The sequence below is a fragment of the Seriola lalandi genome, unplaced genomic scaffold (genome assembly GCF_002814215.2).
Source record: "Seriola lalandi dorsalis isolate HSWRI2012SDOR001 ecotype SW California unplaced genomic scaffold, Sedor1 jcf7180002054440, whole genome shotgun sequence".
In the NCBI taxonomy this organism is placed as follows: Eukaryota; Metazoa; Chordata; class Actinopteri; order Carangiformes; family Carangidae; genus Seriola; species Seriola lalandi.
The window spans coordinates 478,584-498,405 of record NW_019524993.1 but is presented as its reverse complement, the minus strand read 5'-3'; the positions used below and the strand labels follow the sequence as shown (position 1 = coordinate 498,405).

General features: G+C 39.2%; 1 protein-coding gene across 1 annotated transcript in view; it reads left to right on the top strand.

Annotated features, from left to right (window-relative positions):
• The window catches only part of galnt18b (UDP-N-acetyl-alpha-D-galactosamine:polypeptide N-acetylgalactosaminyltransferase 18b), a 77,314-nt gene that overhangs the window by 21,811 nt on the left and 35,681 nt on the right, over window positions 1–19,822 (top strand). The window contains exons 2-6 of the mRNA XM_023410822.2: window positions 6,600–6,795; window positions 9,288–9,454; window positions 17,239–17,422; window positions 18,359–18,556; window positions 18,834–18,948. Coding sequence (XP_023266590.1) covers window positions 6,600–6,795; window positions 9,288–9,454; window positions 17,239–17,422; window positions 18,359–18,556; window positions 18,834–18,948 — 860 coding nt within the window. The remainder of the gene's footprint in view (window positions 1–6,599; window positions 6,796–9,287; window positions 9,455–17,238; window positions 17,423–18,358; window positions 18,557–18,833; window positions 18,949–19,822) is intronic.

Below are 19,822 nucleotides of genomic sequence, written 5' to 3'. Positions count from 1 at the left end.
ACTCTTAAGTCTGTTCGCACAGCAGTGAATTAATTGTGGGGACATTTGCTGCTCTGACCAGAACACCAAACATGCCTGATGTTTACATTTATAGACAGAACAAAGCCTCTTGAAGAAAGCGGAACACAAGACAAAAGTAAGAAACAACCGCTAATGGCTCCGGAGAGACACGTCGGAGACTCCTCTCTGGCAGCAGGGGGGTTGATGTCATGCCATGACTGTTGTTTAATCTCTGGGTCTACATATAGAAGAATGGAATATTTTCAAAGAAGGGACTAAATCAGCAGCTTAGTCCTGTGTCACTGCTTGATAGACATAACCAGAAAAGGAACTATCATATGTGCCTTAGCACATGTGCACTCATGCTACAATGTCCTGAATTTATTACTGTTCTTTGAATGTGTGTATTGGTATTCTTACTCCTGATAGGTTTGTTATCATTTATAGGTTGTGCCTTTGTTAAATTCATATGTTCATATTTCCATAACCAATAGACATAAACAAGTGTTTGATCTCCTTAAATAGTTATTTAGGAATTTGTTTTAACAAAGTAACATCATTAAGCATGTGACATTGGCCTCTACTAGACATCGTACCAGGAGGGGGTGTAGGGATGCCACCAACCAAAAAATGGTGAATGTGTGTGTGGAAGCATGCACTGTTGTCGAGACCGAACGTGAAAAGCAAAATGATCTGATTAAGCTGACAGCTGCTTTGATAGCAAGTCTTAGAAACACCTGTGTGTCCTGAAATTTTGATGTGGATGATGAGATCTGTTTTATGCCAAAGTCTTCTCCTCCCCCTCAGTCGAGTCAGTATCAATATACAAAGAATATTTTGACTTCACCACAGCTTTGATGTTTCGGCTTCATACGCCGCTCTCATTATGTTGGATGTAAAATGCCACAGTGACAGAGGATAAATTGCAAACCGTCTGCTTTAATTGAAGGGTATTTACAGACAGAGGAATCAGAAGAAGTACAGACTCATTTTTAAATTTGTCTGTTGACAAGGTCAAACAGGGATCCTCATCTGACTTAGACAATATTCATTTATCGCTTTTAGTTTGTAGTTAACTATCTATGATTTATATAAGCAGCTGACATTAATGTGGCAAAACAGAAATGAACTGTGTTTTGGTTTAGTGAGTAGTATGGCAACATACTGTAAATGATGTCTACATTATCCCTTAAATTCATGTTGGTGACTGATTTTTTTTTTTTTTAATTAGCTTTTTCCTCAACCATTTATACAGCAAATGTCGAAAACAGTTCTTTCACACCTAAGTGGCTCCCAGTTTCCCAATAATCATCTATCTTGGAAGTTAAGAGGGACTTAAATTCCTACTCATGCTTCCTGAAGCAGTAAACTGCATGTTTTTTTCCGCTACATCATAAATATAAGTCACTTTTCCTGTGTCTTCATCAAAAAAAAAAAAGATTTATATTTTATATTTCTTGGTTTCATGATGGTGCCCCAAAGTTTTTCATGAGTTCAACAGAAAACCATTCTGATATCTGTCTATGTAGATGGAAACCTTATTTCAATTCAGCCAGTCAAATCTTGCATAATGTGAGTGTTCTATCACAGGCGGAGCAGACGGTCGCACTGAACCACACAGAAGCAGCTACAAAAGAGCCACAGACAACAGCTCACATAAGCTTTTCTGCTAAACTCTTCTTCTTCTTATCCCCTGTCTTGTCCTGCACTGTAGCTTGTTGAACCAAACTGAACTACACTGCTAACATCAGATATGTTGCTAATTAGCTGCTCAGCTGCGGCGCATTAAGCAGCACATAAATGTACCTGCAAATGTCACTCGGTCTGTTTAAGTGCTGCTGTTTTCTTTACTCTTCAAAACCACTAACAAGGCACTGTTTTCTACAGAGCTTCTTTGCTTCTCCTTCCCTGTGGTGAACGTGCACTCTGGCAGCCCGCCAGCCGCTGTCAATCATAGACACCAACACACAGAGCAGGAGCATATCTGATATTTCCCCAAACACCTTGTTTTCTTCCTTTGGATAATATAAAATAAAATAAAAACATTTTAAAGTCTGTGGTACTGGAGATGATGCTTAGAGTGTATCTCCTACATACTGTATCTCACATCTCTAAAAACCACTCAAATATATGTTCAGCATCTGGTTCACACTGAAGATCTCTTGACCGAGATTTTGCCCTTTTATAGATTTTCACTAAAATTGTTATAAGCCCCCCCCCCATAGAGTTTAGGGTTTAGACAGGCAGGTAAAAAAAAAATCTGCCCTACAGCACTTTTATCAAAAGTCTACATCTGTACCACTGTGACTTAGTGTAGCACATGACAGAGTTATCTCCAAGGTGTCAAAACTGATAATGATTTGCATGTGAAATTCAAAACATTTTCCTCTCCACTGGCAGGAGGGGGATGAATAAACATAATTTGCTAAAAATCTTTGTGCATTCTGGGGCAGTTTCATCACTGTGAACTATTTTTTATGAGCTCCAATTTAATAATTTAAAATGGGCTGCTGTGCGTCTAAAAAGTTTCTGTAGGGCCTGGAGGGTTACTGTTCCTTTTCAGTGACTTCGTTGTCAAGTGTCTTAAGTTTGTTCTCTAGCCATTTTTGTTTTTGCCTGTGTTTATGACAATGAGTGTGCGCATGTATGTGCATATCTTTTCTACTGGCTCTCTCCTCTGTGACTGCACACAGCTATAACTCAGTTGCCTTGCTGTGCACGCACTGGAAGCACACTTCGTGCTGCAATCCACACACGCCCAGAGTGCTGCTGGGAAGCTTAGGGAATACTTCCCCTGTCTACACACATACACATACGCACACATGCTGTTCGCACTACTTATTGCCTCAGGTACTTGGCTGTGCTTTACTTGAGTTAGCACCGAGGTTAGTTGACTGAATGTGTACTCAGGGGGAAACCATTCTCCAAACAGCAAGGTTACAGTAATTCACATGACCTGCTTGATTCAAAACACGTCATGTGACATACTGTAAAATGTTTTCGCTTCATGTGATTCATGTAAACGACTTCAAAGATTGTACTAACATGTTTGTCAGATATCTATTGTTTGTATGTTGCCAAGGTTACCCTGTCCAAACAACACTACCCTGACCTAACCGCTGCTGTAGGGATTCACTGCTGAGGGAACCGTCTCTGTGGGTTTAATTAATCACCGCCACATGAATGGACCTTCAGGCATACTTGCCAGGACTGAAAGACTTTCAGAACTTTCATCCTGTCCTTAGTCTAATCACAGTTATGTCTTATGAAGAACTGAGACACTTTCCCTCTGCTTCACATCAGTGAGATTTTAACAGCTGTCTGTTGAATGTGAGGAGCTGAAGTTATTCCGCCTCAGGCTCGTAGCGTTCACTCTGCATTGTTCTCTCAGCTTGGATGTTGGTCGACTTTTTGATTTGTTAATGTTTCACAGATGAATAACTGCGTGTGTACAATGTTGTTTTGTTTTGTAAATGTGAGAGACTTTACTTTGGTATTTCTTAATTAGCCATAATAAATAATTGCAACTGTAGCTTTCATTACAGCTAAAATACAAACACTATTATAGAGAATAAAGCATTTTGTTTTGGTAAAATCTCATTGGTAATGTACATTATTACCACTGAATACATTATTATAGTAAATTTTTACACAGCTCCTCACCATTCAGAGCTAAAACACGTGCAGGTATTCTAGCTAGCTGACAGCATCTAAAGAAAGTAGTAATTTTATATTGGTTTAGCATTAAGCTTCATGTGTCATTAAAATTTAAAACAGAGCAGTTCAATATTTTGTAAAAGTATGCTTATTTGCTTTTTTGCAGTCAGTTGAGAAGAGACCTTTATGATGTCTGTCCGTTGAATATATATAGCTATAGCCCTCAGCCAGTTAGCTTGCCCGCAGCTAGTGAAGCAGCGAAGCCTGTAAAATGAACTTGTTGTACAACTATTTCTATATAAATTAAACAAATGAATAATAATGTTTAAATTAAATTAGAAATTAATCACGTAAATTTATGTAAACATAAACATGTCCTCAGATGTGTAAGAAAGGCACTGCATCGTTGGATTTTACAGAATACAGATCCTGTAACTATCACATTCCAAAGAAACTTACTGCAGCCTGAGCTCCTGCCTTTTCAGAGGCAGCTCTTTTTGTTTTGGTTCATAATGTAATCTCTTCACACCTGCCTTTGTGCTTTTGTCTTAGTCCTTACTTGGCTCTCTGCACAGTTTGTCACTCGTATGTTAAAACAATCTCCTCATGAATATTAACCTTTCCCAAGCTGCTTAAAACACACTAATGTTCAGACACGCACACACACGCACACACACACACACACACACACACACACACACACACACACACACACACACACACACACACACACACACCTACCTCTTTGTCTTACTATATTCATGGGGACTCATCATTGATAGAATGCATTCCCTCGCCCCTTCTCCTAACCTGACCCAGCACAACTGAATGTCTAACCCCTAACGTAAACCTAATTCTTACCCTAACACCAAATCTTAATCTTCTAACAGCCTTTAAATGTGCATTTAAGTATTTTGGGTCAAGCGTTTTCGTCCGGAACAAGGACCCTATAGGTATAGTGGGCTCCAGGGTTTCAACCCCCCCATCCCCCAAACACACACACAAATTTAACCTTGCCCTTTACATATGGTTTCACCAAGGTCCCAGCTTTTTCCCTCCTCTCCTCACAATAATGCCGTGGGTGTTTGAGGATTCTGAGTTCATGCTAATGTCTCACTACAAGATTTGTCTTCGTTTATTAGCCTAAAGTGTTCATTCATCTTTATCCTGCTCCTCTTCTTAAACTTAAAAGACAACATGATTTAAAACGGCTTAGATAAAAAATGGCACAAAACTACTACATGACAAACAATAATATTAATATTATTCAAAGAATAAATGATTCTTGTCACTCTTCTCCTAGCTTGCATTTCATTTCAATCTAAACAAGAAAACAAAACTGTTTATTATGTCTGGTAGACTGTGAATTGTTCCTGATAACCTCAGTCTGTCAGCAGCAACCTGAAATGTGAAGCTTTATAATGAAACTGGTCCATTTATTCTATTGTTGTATAGCTTCAATATGCTGCAGGGGACTGATGTCTTTGCTTTTAATGAAATTATTAAAAGACGATCCCAGAACCAATTTTCATTAGATTTAATTTCCTGCTGATTACGACATTTAATTGACAGTATGTCATTATTATCTATGACATGGAATTCAGTTTCACTCCAACCTTTGAAATTAGGTAAATTATTATGAAATATTATTTTCCCTCCATTTTCTTCTCTGGTCATTTTATTCTCTGCAGGAGTATAGGTGTGATAAGGTCAAACTAGTTTCTCTAAATTATACTGAGGCAACCTATCACACAGCTCACAGTGTTTTTCACCAGTTTCAGTGCACATCAAATGACATTTTCTTTTCTTAGCTTCATTGGGTCACCAGCAACCTCTCACCCCCCCCCCCACCCCTATGTTTTCACAGTTCATAAATATCACTGTGCTGTTCAATAATGGTAAAGCTCATCTGACTGTGGCACATTGCATAATTTCCCAACAGGTACTATGAGTCAACAAAATTGCTGTTAAACAAAAAACCTGGGGAAGCTTTTGTGTGTTTTTTTTTTTTTTTTTTTAATGTAGAAAAAAAATAAGGTTACACTTTCATTTCAGAGCGAGACACTGTAATCATGCAAGTGCAGTTGGGAAACTTTCATATATACTCTTCAAGATGATATCGTTTCATTTTTTTTTTTTTTATCAGCTTTACCTACTGCATTTTTGGCATTTAAAGCACAAGCCTGTGGGTAAAGCACCCTGACTATTAAGCACACTCAGAAGTTTGCCTCTAAAGTGCATTAAAACCTCCTGGAAGCAGGACAGAATTTTTAACAGACATTTTTTTATGGAGTCTGGACATGAACTGAGTCCATCAACAAGGACCACAAGCAGTAATAGACTGTTTTTCACGCTAAGCTTGTGTTAAATGTCTCTCTGCTCTCAGTGCTGTCAGTGTTGCTCAGCTATACGATGAGTCAGGGCTGCTCTCATTTTGAGCCCTTTCAATACAAAAGGAGGTCTTGTGTGGGTTGAGAACACAAACAGAGAAAGCTACACTTTCTCCAAAAATGATCACACATTACCACTTGATTAATGATTACAGGAAGCCTGTGTGTTTTGGTCTAAAGATACCTTCAGGGAAATTAGTTTCGCTTTCCCCTCTGTTGGAGGTCAAAGAGCAAAGTCAGCTACAGAACAGTTCACCAGCTGCTGGTAGGAATTGAATCTTTTGTTCAAGGACATTATAGCTTCTCATCATGTGTATGAACTCCGGTGCTTCTGTTGAATGACACAGAGTCAGTCTTTTTAAATCACAGGCCACCCTTCACCTGCTAACATATATTACAGCTCAAAGAAAACAGCATTTATCACTGTGATTATATTAGCGCTATCAATTTTCCACATTCCTTAAATGTCATCTTACGCACAACCTCACTGGAAGGTTGAGAGGCTGTGGCCTAGACAAATACTCATGCTATTTGTCTTCCTGTGCCTCCTAGAGACTCCAGGGAGAGGAGAGGACGGTCAGGCGGACACATCATTCTCTGATTCGTCGCTGTTCGCTCACTGGGGTCAGGAGCTCAGCCCGGAAAACCGGCGGGTGGCGTTAAAGATGTTCCAGTACTATGGATATAACGGCTACCTCAGTGATCGCCTCTCTCTAGACAGGCAAATACCAGACCTGAGGCCTGATGGGTAAGAGTGCAGGCAGAATGATGCTCAAACACTGTCATTTTTATATATGCTACTGGCATCCACACTAGATGCTAGCTGTTGGTATAGTATCCTATGTTGATTTTGATTGTGTGTAAACTGATGTTTCTCCTCACTTGCTTCTCTTGGTGATTACATTTGCCCTGAAAAGGTGCAATACTACATAAAAGTATCAAAACCAATGTGTGGTGCAGTGTAATCGTGGTATCAGTTAATATGTTTGTGTCTTCATGTAGGAGTGGGCAATTAATTCCTCTATCACAGTGCAGTGTATGTAATTTTATATTGTGATGTGATAATGAGTCTACAGCCACGCTAGAGGCACTGTGAGGCCGTGCACGAGCTTAATGCTCACAATCACAATGCTGACATGCTGTTGTCAAGCAGATATCGCAGATCATCATGTCTGTACTGTGCCATGTAAATATTATATCATGGTCCATGTTTACCAGCCATGTTGTAACATTTAGTAATTAGTAAAAAAAAATAATAATTAAGTACAGCGGAGGCTGATTGACACTTTGTAGGTATTTGGTCATAAAACAATGTATTTGACCAGTTGGAATTTTGCCCTGATGGTGGCGCTAGATGAACAAATGTCATGGTGGCTTTAGAGATATGTCAGTCTGGACTAAGTAGCTGACGGACTGACATCGCCATCCCTGACTTTTTTTTTTTAATCCTATATTAACAAATATCTGCAAATATGATCTAACACACCCAGAGATATTAAAGGGGTAGCCACCATGCTATAACCAGCATGGTAAACTTACATTGTCTCAGTGCTGCAACTAAGTATAGCTACAAAGTTGTGAATTCATGCCCATTATAATTTCCCAGAGCCCGAGTTGCCGTCTTCAAATGAATTGTTTCATCTGACCAACAGTCAAACAATGAAAGAACTATGGAATTATGGCACTTTTGCTTGAAAAATGGGACAATTAACCAACTATCAAAATAATTTCTAGTTAGTTATATCGCAAACGATTAATTGAAAGATCATCAGTGCTGCATCTACAGTGCTGTTCTGTGCTGTTTTTTAAGTTCTGAGGACCTTAAGAGGCAGTTGCTCCGCAGAAGAACACACTGTTGTTCCCTCTCAAACACTGAGTGCCTCTAAGTGAAAACCATTAAAGAAAAAGACTGTACTTCTGCCTACAGCATTCAGTGCAAATACCTGCTGTTGAGTTGATTATATCATGTAGACGGATGAAAACTCTATTACTTGACAGTCAGCTTGATCAAGGGGTGATTCTTATTGTACCAATATGTCACACGTCCCCATGGATATCTGAAGCTGGCAGGAAAAAGGACATACTTTCCATTCACAGCATATAAAGTAATGGACATGTGCCTTTCAAAGCCTTCTGCTGTTATTCATGCACTGTGGGCACTTTGATTAAGTCCTAAGTCCTTTACAGGGAATTGTTCAGACCTTGCTGGCTGGCTGTGACTCTGTGACTGGTTTTCAACACAGCTTATATGTTCACATCACCAAGGTTACAGCAGCACACTGACATCCCGGTGCGAAAGTTTACACAGCTCAGAGAACTTCGGGGCATTTTCGCCACTGCACATCACTAAACTCCCTTCAGACCATCCGTTCCCACTAATACAGGCTCTGTACACTCATCCAAAACTGTTCCAGGGGATACATTAATCACACACATTTTGAATCCATGTTTTCTTCACACATCTCCCAAACAAAGTGCCTTAACCATGCTTTTCTGTAAATAAAACATGCTCCTGTCAGTAATTAACAGCGTGATATGGTAACAGCCATGTGATTGTGGTTATATTCCACAGGCAGGTAAGACACCAAAATCCCAGAGCAATTCAGTCTTCACGATTAAATTAAATTAAATGGTGATGTCAAAAAGATTATTATGGGGAGTTTGCAACAGATTTAGCCACCACCATCCACATACTGTTATTGAGGAAATAATTGCATGATGCATAATGCATTTGTGTCATTCCACACAGAAAACATCAATTTCAAAAAACATTATCTGCAGCTTTATGGCCATGTTTTTACAGCTCACTCTCTTATTTCTTAGAAACGAGCATCAGTCTTCTCTTGGGAGAAGAGGTCGGCCTCCTCATTCACAATGAAAATGTCAGGACACATTGTTTTAAAAGGAAAAGAGAGGACCTTGACTGACAGTCCTTAGCACATGGCCTTTTATTTATTGCTCCAAAACCAATCCCTTTTATAACTGCATCACTATTGCAGTAGCAATCTGATCATTATATTTCCAAATATCTGCTGGCCATGAACTTGTGCCAGTGCCTACATTTATACCTTGATTCATGACAATAGGGTCCTGATACAGTCTGCCAAGTAGCTGGGTTGGCATGAAATCTGACATTCCCCGCCTCTCCGGGAATCAATGTCAAATGTATCTGTTAATCCTTCAGACAAGATGTAGATCTAACCATTGCCTCACCAAGGATTTGTTATTTCTCCTCCACAGGTGCAGAAACATCACTTATCCTTTAAACCTTCCTCAAGTGAGCATTGTGTTCATTTTTGTGAACGAAGCCTTGTCCGTCATCCTGCGGTCCATTCACTCAGCCATCAACAGGACGCCCTCCCACCTTCTCAAAGAGATAATCCTGGTCGACGACAACAGCAATAACAGTGAGCAGCATCATTTTTAATACAGCAATTGACCGTTTGTTAAACCCCCCCTCCCCAAACAGTGTGCATTTGTAGCAAGGTAACTATAGGCTATTCAGGCCTATTCAAGCTTTGGGTTTCTTGACATGTTAAGTTTGCATGTGGCTTCAGCAAGAAAGATACTCTGCATTTAAAGGATTTGGCGGCAGTGGAAGTATAAGGATAGATTTAACAACTTTCTGGGTTTTAACATCATCGGTTAATAATTTTTTAGAGAATCCAAGGGTCACCTACAGTATGTGACCTCAGTGTATGCAGAATCAGATCACAGACAGAGATTACTCTTAAAAGCCAAAAGAAACCAATGTGAGAATATGATTTATTATTATTATTGTGTGAGTTTGACTTAGGTGGAGGAACTTTGAGGCTGTTGGCTCCTAGTCTCACCCTTTCTTGACGATGTCTTGTGATCGTCATTCAGTTGCACACATTTCAAATGACTGGTCAGATGCTTATTGCCAATGTGGCTGACCTTTAAACTTGTTTTTTCAAACCAATTTTCATAAAGAAAAAAAATGGGGGGGAAAAAAATGATTTGTTGATAAAAGTCCTTCAAATGTTCATACAAACTGGCTTCAGCACTACACACCACACGCATGCCGGTGCTATAAATCCTTGGGTGCCACCATAAACACAGTTCTTCTTCTGATGGTTTTTGGCATTTGGCAAACAGCTTTTTGGTGCATTAATGCCACCTTCATGTTCATTACTTGCAAATGGATTCATTCACCAGTTCAATGAACAGTGCTCATTTAGCACATTCATGCACAACACTGATCACAGTGTTGCCACCTGTCACACTTTTAGCTCAGAATATCCACTGTCAAATACAGTGTCTCACGCTGACCAAAACTATGTAGAATATCGGCTCCTTTTCCTCTTTTACCTCACACTATCTCCACATTGAGAGAGGTGCTGTGCACCATTTACACATGTGGCATAGTGGTAACTTCACTGTTTCGATCTTCTGATGTGGCATTGTGATCTTATGGTAGCCTTATCAACCTAAACCTTTTTCCTCACAGCAAACAGGCGAGCTGTTGCTCACAAGTTCCAAGTTTATGCAGTGAAACGGTTTAAGGAACCAAGCTGCCGTGTTCACAATGAGTCAAGCACTTTCAAACCTTTCAGCACATTTTTATGTTTATTTTTTATGTTGTTTCCTCTGGAGAATGACTTTTTATTCCTGGCATGTCAGCTGAGTTATTAAAGGTAGTTATCAATTTTGCTGCTTAAATGTAATAATATTTGCAGTAGTGTCATTGCTGGAAGCATAGAACTTGTCAAATCACTGAAGTAAATAAAAATAAGGCAACAGATAATAGGCCTAATAATGAAAAAACTGTTTATTGTACTCAGCTTATTAGTTACTCTGCTGTTGTTTTCTCAGTGCAGAAATATCTTTATCTTTATGCATTCATAGGTATAGCAGTGGTTAATGAACCATAAATTCTATGTGTATTTGGATGTACGCCTGTATTTTGGTTTGCTGTGTCATTGCCTTTTGGAACTTCACAGTGCTTCACAGTGGTGGAATCTTTTTTTCCCCTCAAATTCATTTGATGGGTCATCTCACCCAAATTACCAATAAATAAATAAACAGATACATTCAACTAGAAATGAAACTGTTGTCACTTTTCCCTCATGGTGTCTGGCCACTTAGATAGCTAGATTCAATTTGAGATATCTGTCTCTAAAATTCCACCAATACAATGGAGGTGAACGGAATTATTTGGTACTGCGTTAACATCTCTTTCCACAAACAGTGCCATTGTTACTCCACACAACACAGTGTCATCCATTTTCACTGGAACTACTTTCTACTGCAAAAATAGTCCCTACAAAAACTGTCAATCATGAGGTCTGTGGAAACCAACCCACCAATACCCACCCACCCCCCCCGCCATCCTCACTGGACAATGGCTTCCTGTCCTTATGAATCCCATTTTAACCCCTGAACAAAGTTTGAAACTAACTCATGGAGCTAATGTTATCATTTCATTCCAGCTGGCTAGAAAATAAAGTCTGCTTTTTTCTATATCTGAAGTGAAGGACCCAATTTTTAGTTATCGTTGTAAACTGTGCATCACATGTGCAACAGTTGGAATTCAAACAACCATTTCAAAAAGTACTTTTCATCAGCTTTGTGCTAAAGGAGGCCTATAGTTTAAATATCACTGCTTGTGTGGAGAAATCGGTATCTGTGATATGTACTGCTCCTCTCATGGCCTCTAGACTCCTTTTAATGTTTTTAATTCGAGTCTGTGTTCACTGGATTGAACCGATAGATGAATAACACTAATTAGCTGCAGAGCCTGGATATTTGCCCTGAGGCAGATAACAATCCAGCAAGGTGATGAAGTGTTTGCAGATATCTTGTCTGCATTTGCAACCCTCACCCATACATCTGCATGCATTGGATGTTGTGTAAACAGTATTTGGTCGAAAAGATATCCAGTATATGCTGACAATGTGCAACTGCTGAGCTCTGTTCGCCCATTATTACAGAGACTGGCTGTGACTGATGTGTGAGAATACTAAAAGGAGACTTTAGTCTGCCGTGCAAAGCACAATAAGTTGTCTTGAAGTAACCTGTGAAAAGTGGACCTTGTAATTTACAGTGTAAGGCTTAACGACATTACAAAGGCAGAAAGCAGGCTATAAAACGGTAATGATACTGTGCCAAGGTCATTTATAGGCAATACACATTTAAATGGGCTGTTCTGCTTGTAACAAGGACTGAGACAACCATTAGGGGCAATCAACATGGCAAATACTGGCACTGGGAAGAATATGTTTACCAAAGTCAATTATGCAAAGCATGTAGCGTGGCCTGTAGCTTGCTGGAAGAGAATATAGATCACTTTGGTATTGTCTTGCTAACGTGTCTCAACATGTTGGCAAAAGAATGATCTCTTATTGACCAGGAAGGTGAATATATCCAAAGTTATCCATTCATTAAAAAATGAAAAGGTGAAAACCCAAACGTTTGCTCCCATTCCTCCTAGCACAGGAGGATTATCACATCACATCTCATAAACATTCATATTTCATCACGTAATTGAGAGCTAGGAGCAGTCGCCTTTAGCTCCCTCAGATACCCAAATCATGCACTGACATTTTGCTGGTGGCATTTCACCCTGTTTGCTTGAGCACTCTGTCACACTGCGTCTGATAGGCCTGGTGTTATCATTATCACCATGACTGTGAATCTTATCTGTGCTAAATGTCATTAGCCCGCTGACCCGTGATGCTGCTGAGATTGCTGAAGGGGTCATCGTCCACAGCTAACCTCCCAGGCATCCACAGCTTTACATTAGTCATCCGCCACTGTCACAGCTCACCTCCGTGAGGCATTAGCATGCAGGAGAATGTGTAGCCATCAAGGGAGAGAAGGGCAAATTGACCTAGCTGATTCTGCCTTAATTGGATAATGTCCCAAGCTGTGGCCCAAGAAAGGCTTGTCTGTGTAAGAGCGAGGTTTTGAGAAGGGCTCACTTATTAGACAGGCTGTCAGAGGGCTTATGATTCAATACTTTAACTGAAATGATTAATACCAAGAAGTCTTGTATATGTGTGAGGGTGGACGATTTGGTGGCGAGCAACTAATTTCAAGCAAAATGTGCTTTGTCTATAAAAGAAATTAGTGGAAATGTCCATGACAATCTCTAATGGCCCGCAATGACTTCTTCCATTTGCCTGTTTTATCCTTTAAAATGTATAAATATTTTCTAATTTACTGACTTGACCAAGAAAAACACCAAATATTCCCATTTGAGAAGCTAAAACCAGTGAATTCTCTACCATTTTTTCTTAAAATTAAAACAATTACAATCAGATATTAAGATATTGCTGATTGTTGTCAATCGACTAATCAATGAATCAACTTGTCTTTTCAACTCCAATTAAGCTCAAGACCTGTATATTCATGTTTAGCATTTACAGCAGGTGACAAGTTATTACTGATCACTTGCTTCTCTTTGACACGTTCATCCAGCACCTCAGGTGTGCAAAGAAGTTCTAGCAACTGTTTAAAACCAGTTTGACATCCCGCAAGCAGTCTCTGCAGGTCTAGCCAATGAAAGCTGAATACACACAAAAGCTGGGACAATATCAGCACAAGCCAACAAAGCCGAGTTTACAGCACATACTGGCATAAAATAAAAGCAGAGCCCATTTGTACTGGAACTTCAGCGGCATGTGTTAAATGTTTTTTACAAACTGCCAATGGAGCCAGGGTTCGATATGAGCCTGTTGGAATTGTGGAGGACGAGCGAGTATCAGTTGGATATTTTAAACATGGATTTTCACAACCGCAGAGTTGTGTAGTCAGAAATTGCCAACTTGTGTAGTGCTAAGTACACAGCAACTGTGAGACCTGTATCCATGCCGATTTGCCATCTGCTGGGCCAGCAATAACGCCAGCGTGGTAATCAGTGGTGTTTAGTTTAAACACGCAGGAACAGAACATAGAGTATTTGGCACATAGACCAACAAGCTCTGTTCAGACATACAGTAACACAGAGTGATGGAGCGGCAACAGGTCGTAGATGAAAGGACACAGTTTATCCCATTCATCAATCAGAGATCCTTTGCCTGGTTATAAGCAGAACTACATATGAATCTCACTGTCACAATTCAATTCTGTGCACACTAAGAGAAAAGCTAAAGCTTTATAAGACTATAAGAGAGTGTTGTTGTGAATTAGAAAAACAATATCCATATTCAGGTAGTTATACACATTTTTATTCCATGTTATTTTGTCATATTGCACTGAGGATAGTATAGAGGTGAGCTAAATGGCATGTTCACCATTTCGTTGCTCACCATCAGCTTTGCTCTTTATCTTCTGAGACACACCTTTACTTGTTACATTGAGAATGTGTTCCTGCATAACTGCACAGTGATGTAAGAAACCTGTTCGCATATTGTTCTAGTCCAACTCCATCCCAGAGCCCATTGCTTTCCAGCTGAGCTTCAGCAGGATATCGGTCCTGAAAGATTGATGACTGTTGGCCATCAGCCATTCCTGGTGTAATGAACTGTGCTTTATTATGATTTGTTATGAGGCATAGCACTTCATCTTTCTTGTTTTCAATTCACTCGCACCTCAGAATGTCTTAATTATTAATAGATTAGGAATTATTATAGACAGAGTAATCTGGTGGAACGTCATGAGCAGCTGCTTGCATGAGTAACTACAGTAGCTTTTCTCTCCGCAAACCTGAATTAGTAAAACTGAGTGTTTCTGAGCCGTGGCCTTCCTGGTCCAGAGTCCCTCTGCTTGAAGTTCTGAATATCTAATCAAGGGCAGGTTTACACCCGGGATGTTAACCGATTGCAATCAACAAAGAAGGACAGAAAACCAATCACTGCTCGTCTGAGTGGGATGCTATAATACTAAACATACATGTAGAGTACCATAGAGGTTCATGTTCAATGTAGCGCATATAGTGTGAGTATTATTCCTCTCAGGACTTGTTGATAGCAGCAGTTCATAATTTGAAATGACCAGCAGCTCCAATGGTATGATAAGTGAAACTCTATTTCTGACTGTGATATATTTTTACGAAATAATTGTATTTGTAATATTTGTATTTATTGACTCATGATGTCAGTTCTTGCCAGCATGTTTGAGGACATGCTGGCAACAACAGACATCACAGTCCTACAGTGGGTTTGACAGGAAACCAGCAAAAACAATGTGTAACGGGTAGAAAATATGCTAATATTAAGTCATGAGCTGAATGAACTGAATGCAGACGGGCAGCGGCTGAAATAAATGAAAAAAACAAACAAAAAATAGTAATGAAAATAAGAAAACAATTTTTAAAAAGATCTAAACCAGCGTAATTTCTATCAAGCCATCTTGATTTTTTTTCTTTTTAGTGTGAATGCCTATGGCAACCTTTCACCCTCAGTTCATCATCAGCCCAAAGCTGTGAAGCTGTCCTCGACATGAAAAATCATAATCCTAATCATTCAATACTCATAATGGCCAAATACTATTTCGATTTTTAATTAAACTGATACATTGTTATTTTCTTATATTCAATAAAAACAACACACACTATACTTGCAATGTTGACATTTAACTTTTTTATTAACTTTAACTTGACTAACCTTTCACTAAATCAAGATGCCTTTGAGAGTGTATCTCTATCTACAATATTTATACAGATGGATGTCACAATAGTACAGTCTGTCTTATCTTGCAATACTGTTGCTTGCATACTTGTAAATAACTAGACCTACCGCCTTGTAGTTGTATGCCTGCGCCAACCAGTCAAGTTGCATTTTACATCCATGACTGTCCAGATATATAGTGAAGACTTTGAAGAAATTTAAAAAAGGGATTGCGTTTGCACATTATGACATTATGATGTCACAGTGAAGTTGACCTTTGGTTTCAAGTTTAAGTTTATTTGTCATATGTACGTTTACACAAGGTTTTACCGAATAAAAAATGTCATCACTTCATAATTTTATCCTATTAGAGATTTTTGTGAAATTTTGTAATCAGTATATGAATTTTTGAGTTATGGCCAAAAATGGGATTTGTGAGGTCACAGTGACCTTGAACTTTGACCTTTGACCACCAAATTTTCATCAGTTCATCCTTGAGTCTAAGTAAATGTTTGCACCATGTTTAAAGAAATTGCCTCAAGTTAATGAGATATCACGTTGAACCTCTGAATAAACAGTACCTAGATATGGAAATTCTTATATTAAATTCTTGTATTTTATATTAAAATTCACTGGTGTGGAGGCATGAATTGATCTGCTATGAGATGTGCTCACCAACAGGTGCCAACTTTAGCTACTTTTCTAACAGAACTCTTTTTCCAGTGTTGATGGATCAGAAAATCTAACTTTTCTTGACTTTATAAAATGCCGCACCTCTAAAGAAGCCGGGCGAAGCATGATTTCACGGCGACTGATTTCTGTCTGTTTGCAACTGCTCCCCATTCCCCTTAAAAAACTCAAAAGGTACCACCAGTAAAAAGTAAAATAGTGAGCTCACAGCCTCAGGTAATTTATGATGAAACACTGTGCTGATAAAAGTAAAAAAAGATTTTTCAAGCTTTATTCTGTTGATAATAGAGTATAAAGTTATGATATGGTGGTTTTGCTTACTCCCTGGCTCCTGCTGTCATTTGACAGTAAACTCAAAAGCGTGGCCTTACAAGGACAAGGTATTTTTGGTACACTTGCCTTGAAATTTTTATACTTGAACCACATGGGAAACCTTTAATATTCTACCATAATTTATGTATTTTTTAGAAAATTTGCAGAATTATTGCTAACACTTATAACTTGTAAGGAAGACTATAGCACTGACTCTTTTGTCCTGCAGGGTATCTCACCACACAGTATATATCTCAGGTAATAATGGAGGTAAACAGTGAAGCCAAACATTAAACTAGACGGATGTCCTCCATCTCCTTCCCCCGTGATTTGAAAAGCATTGCAGGCTGAGTCTTCTATATTGCAATATCCCGTTATGACTGGTAAGCCCCATGGAGGTCTGCAGTGCTGGCTCAAGCTGCTGCCTCTTTGGTCCAGTGATCAAAGCAGTGAAGCGCAAGTATTTTTGGACCAATAAAATACTGCCCAGTGAAGGAGGACATGACAACATCTTGTGGGTGGAAGTTTGTTCACAAGCTTACTCACCGATCTCAAACGGGATCTTCAAAAACTGCTCAGATATTAATGTAAAATTCCTGTGTCTGTGTGCTTTGCAGATGAGCTGAAGGAGAAGCTGCAGGATTTTGTGTCTGAAACGAACAGCCAGCGTCCAGGGTTCATTAAGATGGTGCGGCATGCCAAGCAGGAGGGTCTGATCCGGTCCAGAGTGAGTGGGTGGAGGGCTGCCACTGCCCCAGTTGTTGCCCTGTTTGATGCCCACGTCGAGTTCAGCGTCGGCTGGTGAGTCACACACAACATGTGCTGCATGAGGTTAGCACAGCTCAACACAAGAGCGCTGGTTCTTGAGTCATATCACCCTGTGTGGGTTTACTGAAAATAATTTAAAAACAAAGAGAGCAGATTGGCTCATTTTCTAGAGACAGTATTCTGTATCTATTACAAAACCTTTCATACGATGTACGTATAGAACACGCTCTGTGCACAACATCACAACAATCACTAATCTGCCATGGTACTCTAAACTAATGTGATTTTATACCCTTATTGTCCAAATGCCTAACTTCAAATGATCAAGACATGAACGTGTTAAATCAATAGCTCTGCATTTTCCAAAATACCTTTTCACTTTCTAAAGAAAGACTAGATGATAACATCAATGCCACTCTCATGTCTGTTCATATGTCTGTTAAATAAAAGGCTAGCAAGCAGCCAGTTAGCTTAGCTTAGCACAGAGACTGGAAACACAAGGAAACGGCTAGCTTGGCTCTGTCTGAAGATAATAAAATGTGCCTACACTTTGTTTTTTACTGTTCAAGGAAACAAGACAGCACTCATTAATTAGTAAGCTTTCTTCTCAGCCTACTCTCAACAAGAAAGAAAATGAGCTTATAATTATTATACTAAATCTTTACATGATATTCTTTTGAATTAATATGCTTGTAGTCATACATATAGAGCATGAAGAGCTTTGATCCCTTTTGCGGATATTCAACAGTAAAGTGTGAAGTGTTTGAATAAAACAAACAAAAAAAATCTTTCAGTTTATCTGATGGGAAAAAATGCTCTTTCAGACTATAATAAATTGAACTGAATCATCTCTTGAAATTGTTTTTTAAAAGGGGCCCTTACATGACAGACATGATCACCAAGCTAATGGAGGAAGTCTGTCAAAACAAACAGTCACAATAAAATTACTTCCTCTCTCCATATTTGAAGGGCTGAACCCATTCTGCAGAGAATTAAAGAAGACAGAACCCGCATCATCTCCCCATCATTTGACAACATCAAGTACGACACGTTTGAGATTGAAGAGTATCCGCTGTCTGCCCAGGGCTTTGACTGGGAGCTGTGGTGTCGCTACCTCAACCCACCCAAGTCCTGGTGGCACAAGGGCAACAAGAGTGCACCAATCCAGTAAGTGAACACCACAGTGTCTTCGTATCCTTATTCAAATATGATATGATTAATATAATATATGTATATACATATTATCTGAAGTTAAGTAGATGAATATCAAATCTACAAAAAGGGTCATTTATGCAGCATTCATGACAAAATTATATGTTATACAGGGTCACATTTCTCCTCTCCTTGCGGCTGTTTCTATAGCAACTGAGCAAAGCTAACATTACCTGTGCAGACAACAGCAACAGACAAATAAAACTGATCTCCATTATCTTCAATCCCCCAGGAGCCCAGCCCTGATTGGCTGCTTCGTGGTGGATAGGCTGTACTTTGAGGAGATTGGGCTGCTGGATGAGGGGATGGAGGTGTATGGGGGAGAAAATGTGGAGCTGGGCATCAGGGTGAGTAATAATGTCATTCGCCATGGCCGTAGGCCATTTTTCATCCAGGTAATATGTGGAAAATTAACTATGATAATGACAGTTGATGGTTGTTAGAAGCAAGGTCAACGTGGGCCTGACTCTCTTCTTTGTATGTAAAATGCTAAATTCCTTGAAAAAGTGACATTTGGTTTTATATGATGTGGGTGGCATTTAAAAACTGTGTAGAGGTGGAGTGGCAGTTATTAAATTCAAATATGACATGGTCAAGCCATATACTAGGTTTTGACCTAGTCTTGTTTCTGTTGTTGACCTAAAAATCCAATTTTTATATGGTGACTTTACATATAATTGAATCGAACTTACCATTTGTAAGTTTTTAATTGTACAACGTGAGCTCAATGCTGCGGACAAAGCTCCTAAAGTGTCAAAATCAATAAACACTGTTCATGTATGTGTTTTTTCTTTAGCTTTTGGACAGGAATGGAGGTCTATGATGAGACGTTGGCTATGTAGGAAATAATTGTTAGTAGGATCAATTCATTGGGATTTGTTTACAATAAGAAAATGAAAGAATATCATCAGCCTGTTTTTTTAAACCCTTTTAAACAGGCAAACTAATGTAATGCCAGTTAATACATGCTTTGACAGGAACAAGTGAATACAGTGGAAGAAATTATCCTTTAGCGAGTATTCAAAACACATTGTGACCTGCTCTCTCTTGTGTCATCCTAGCTAGAATAAATAATCACCTCTAATTAAGTCTGAATGATCACCTTCATCCCCTGGTGATTCCACAGGAACATGTGAGAGTTGTAGGACTCAAAGTCATCGTTACTGTTAGCAGTGATGTGTGACCACAATGCCGAAATTGTTCAAAGCAAATGGATGTACT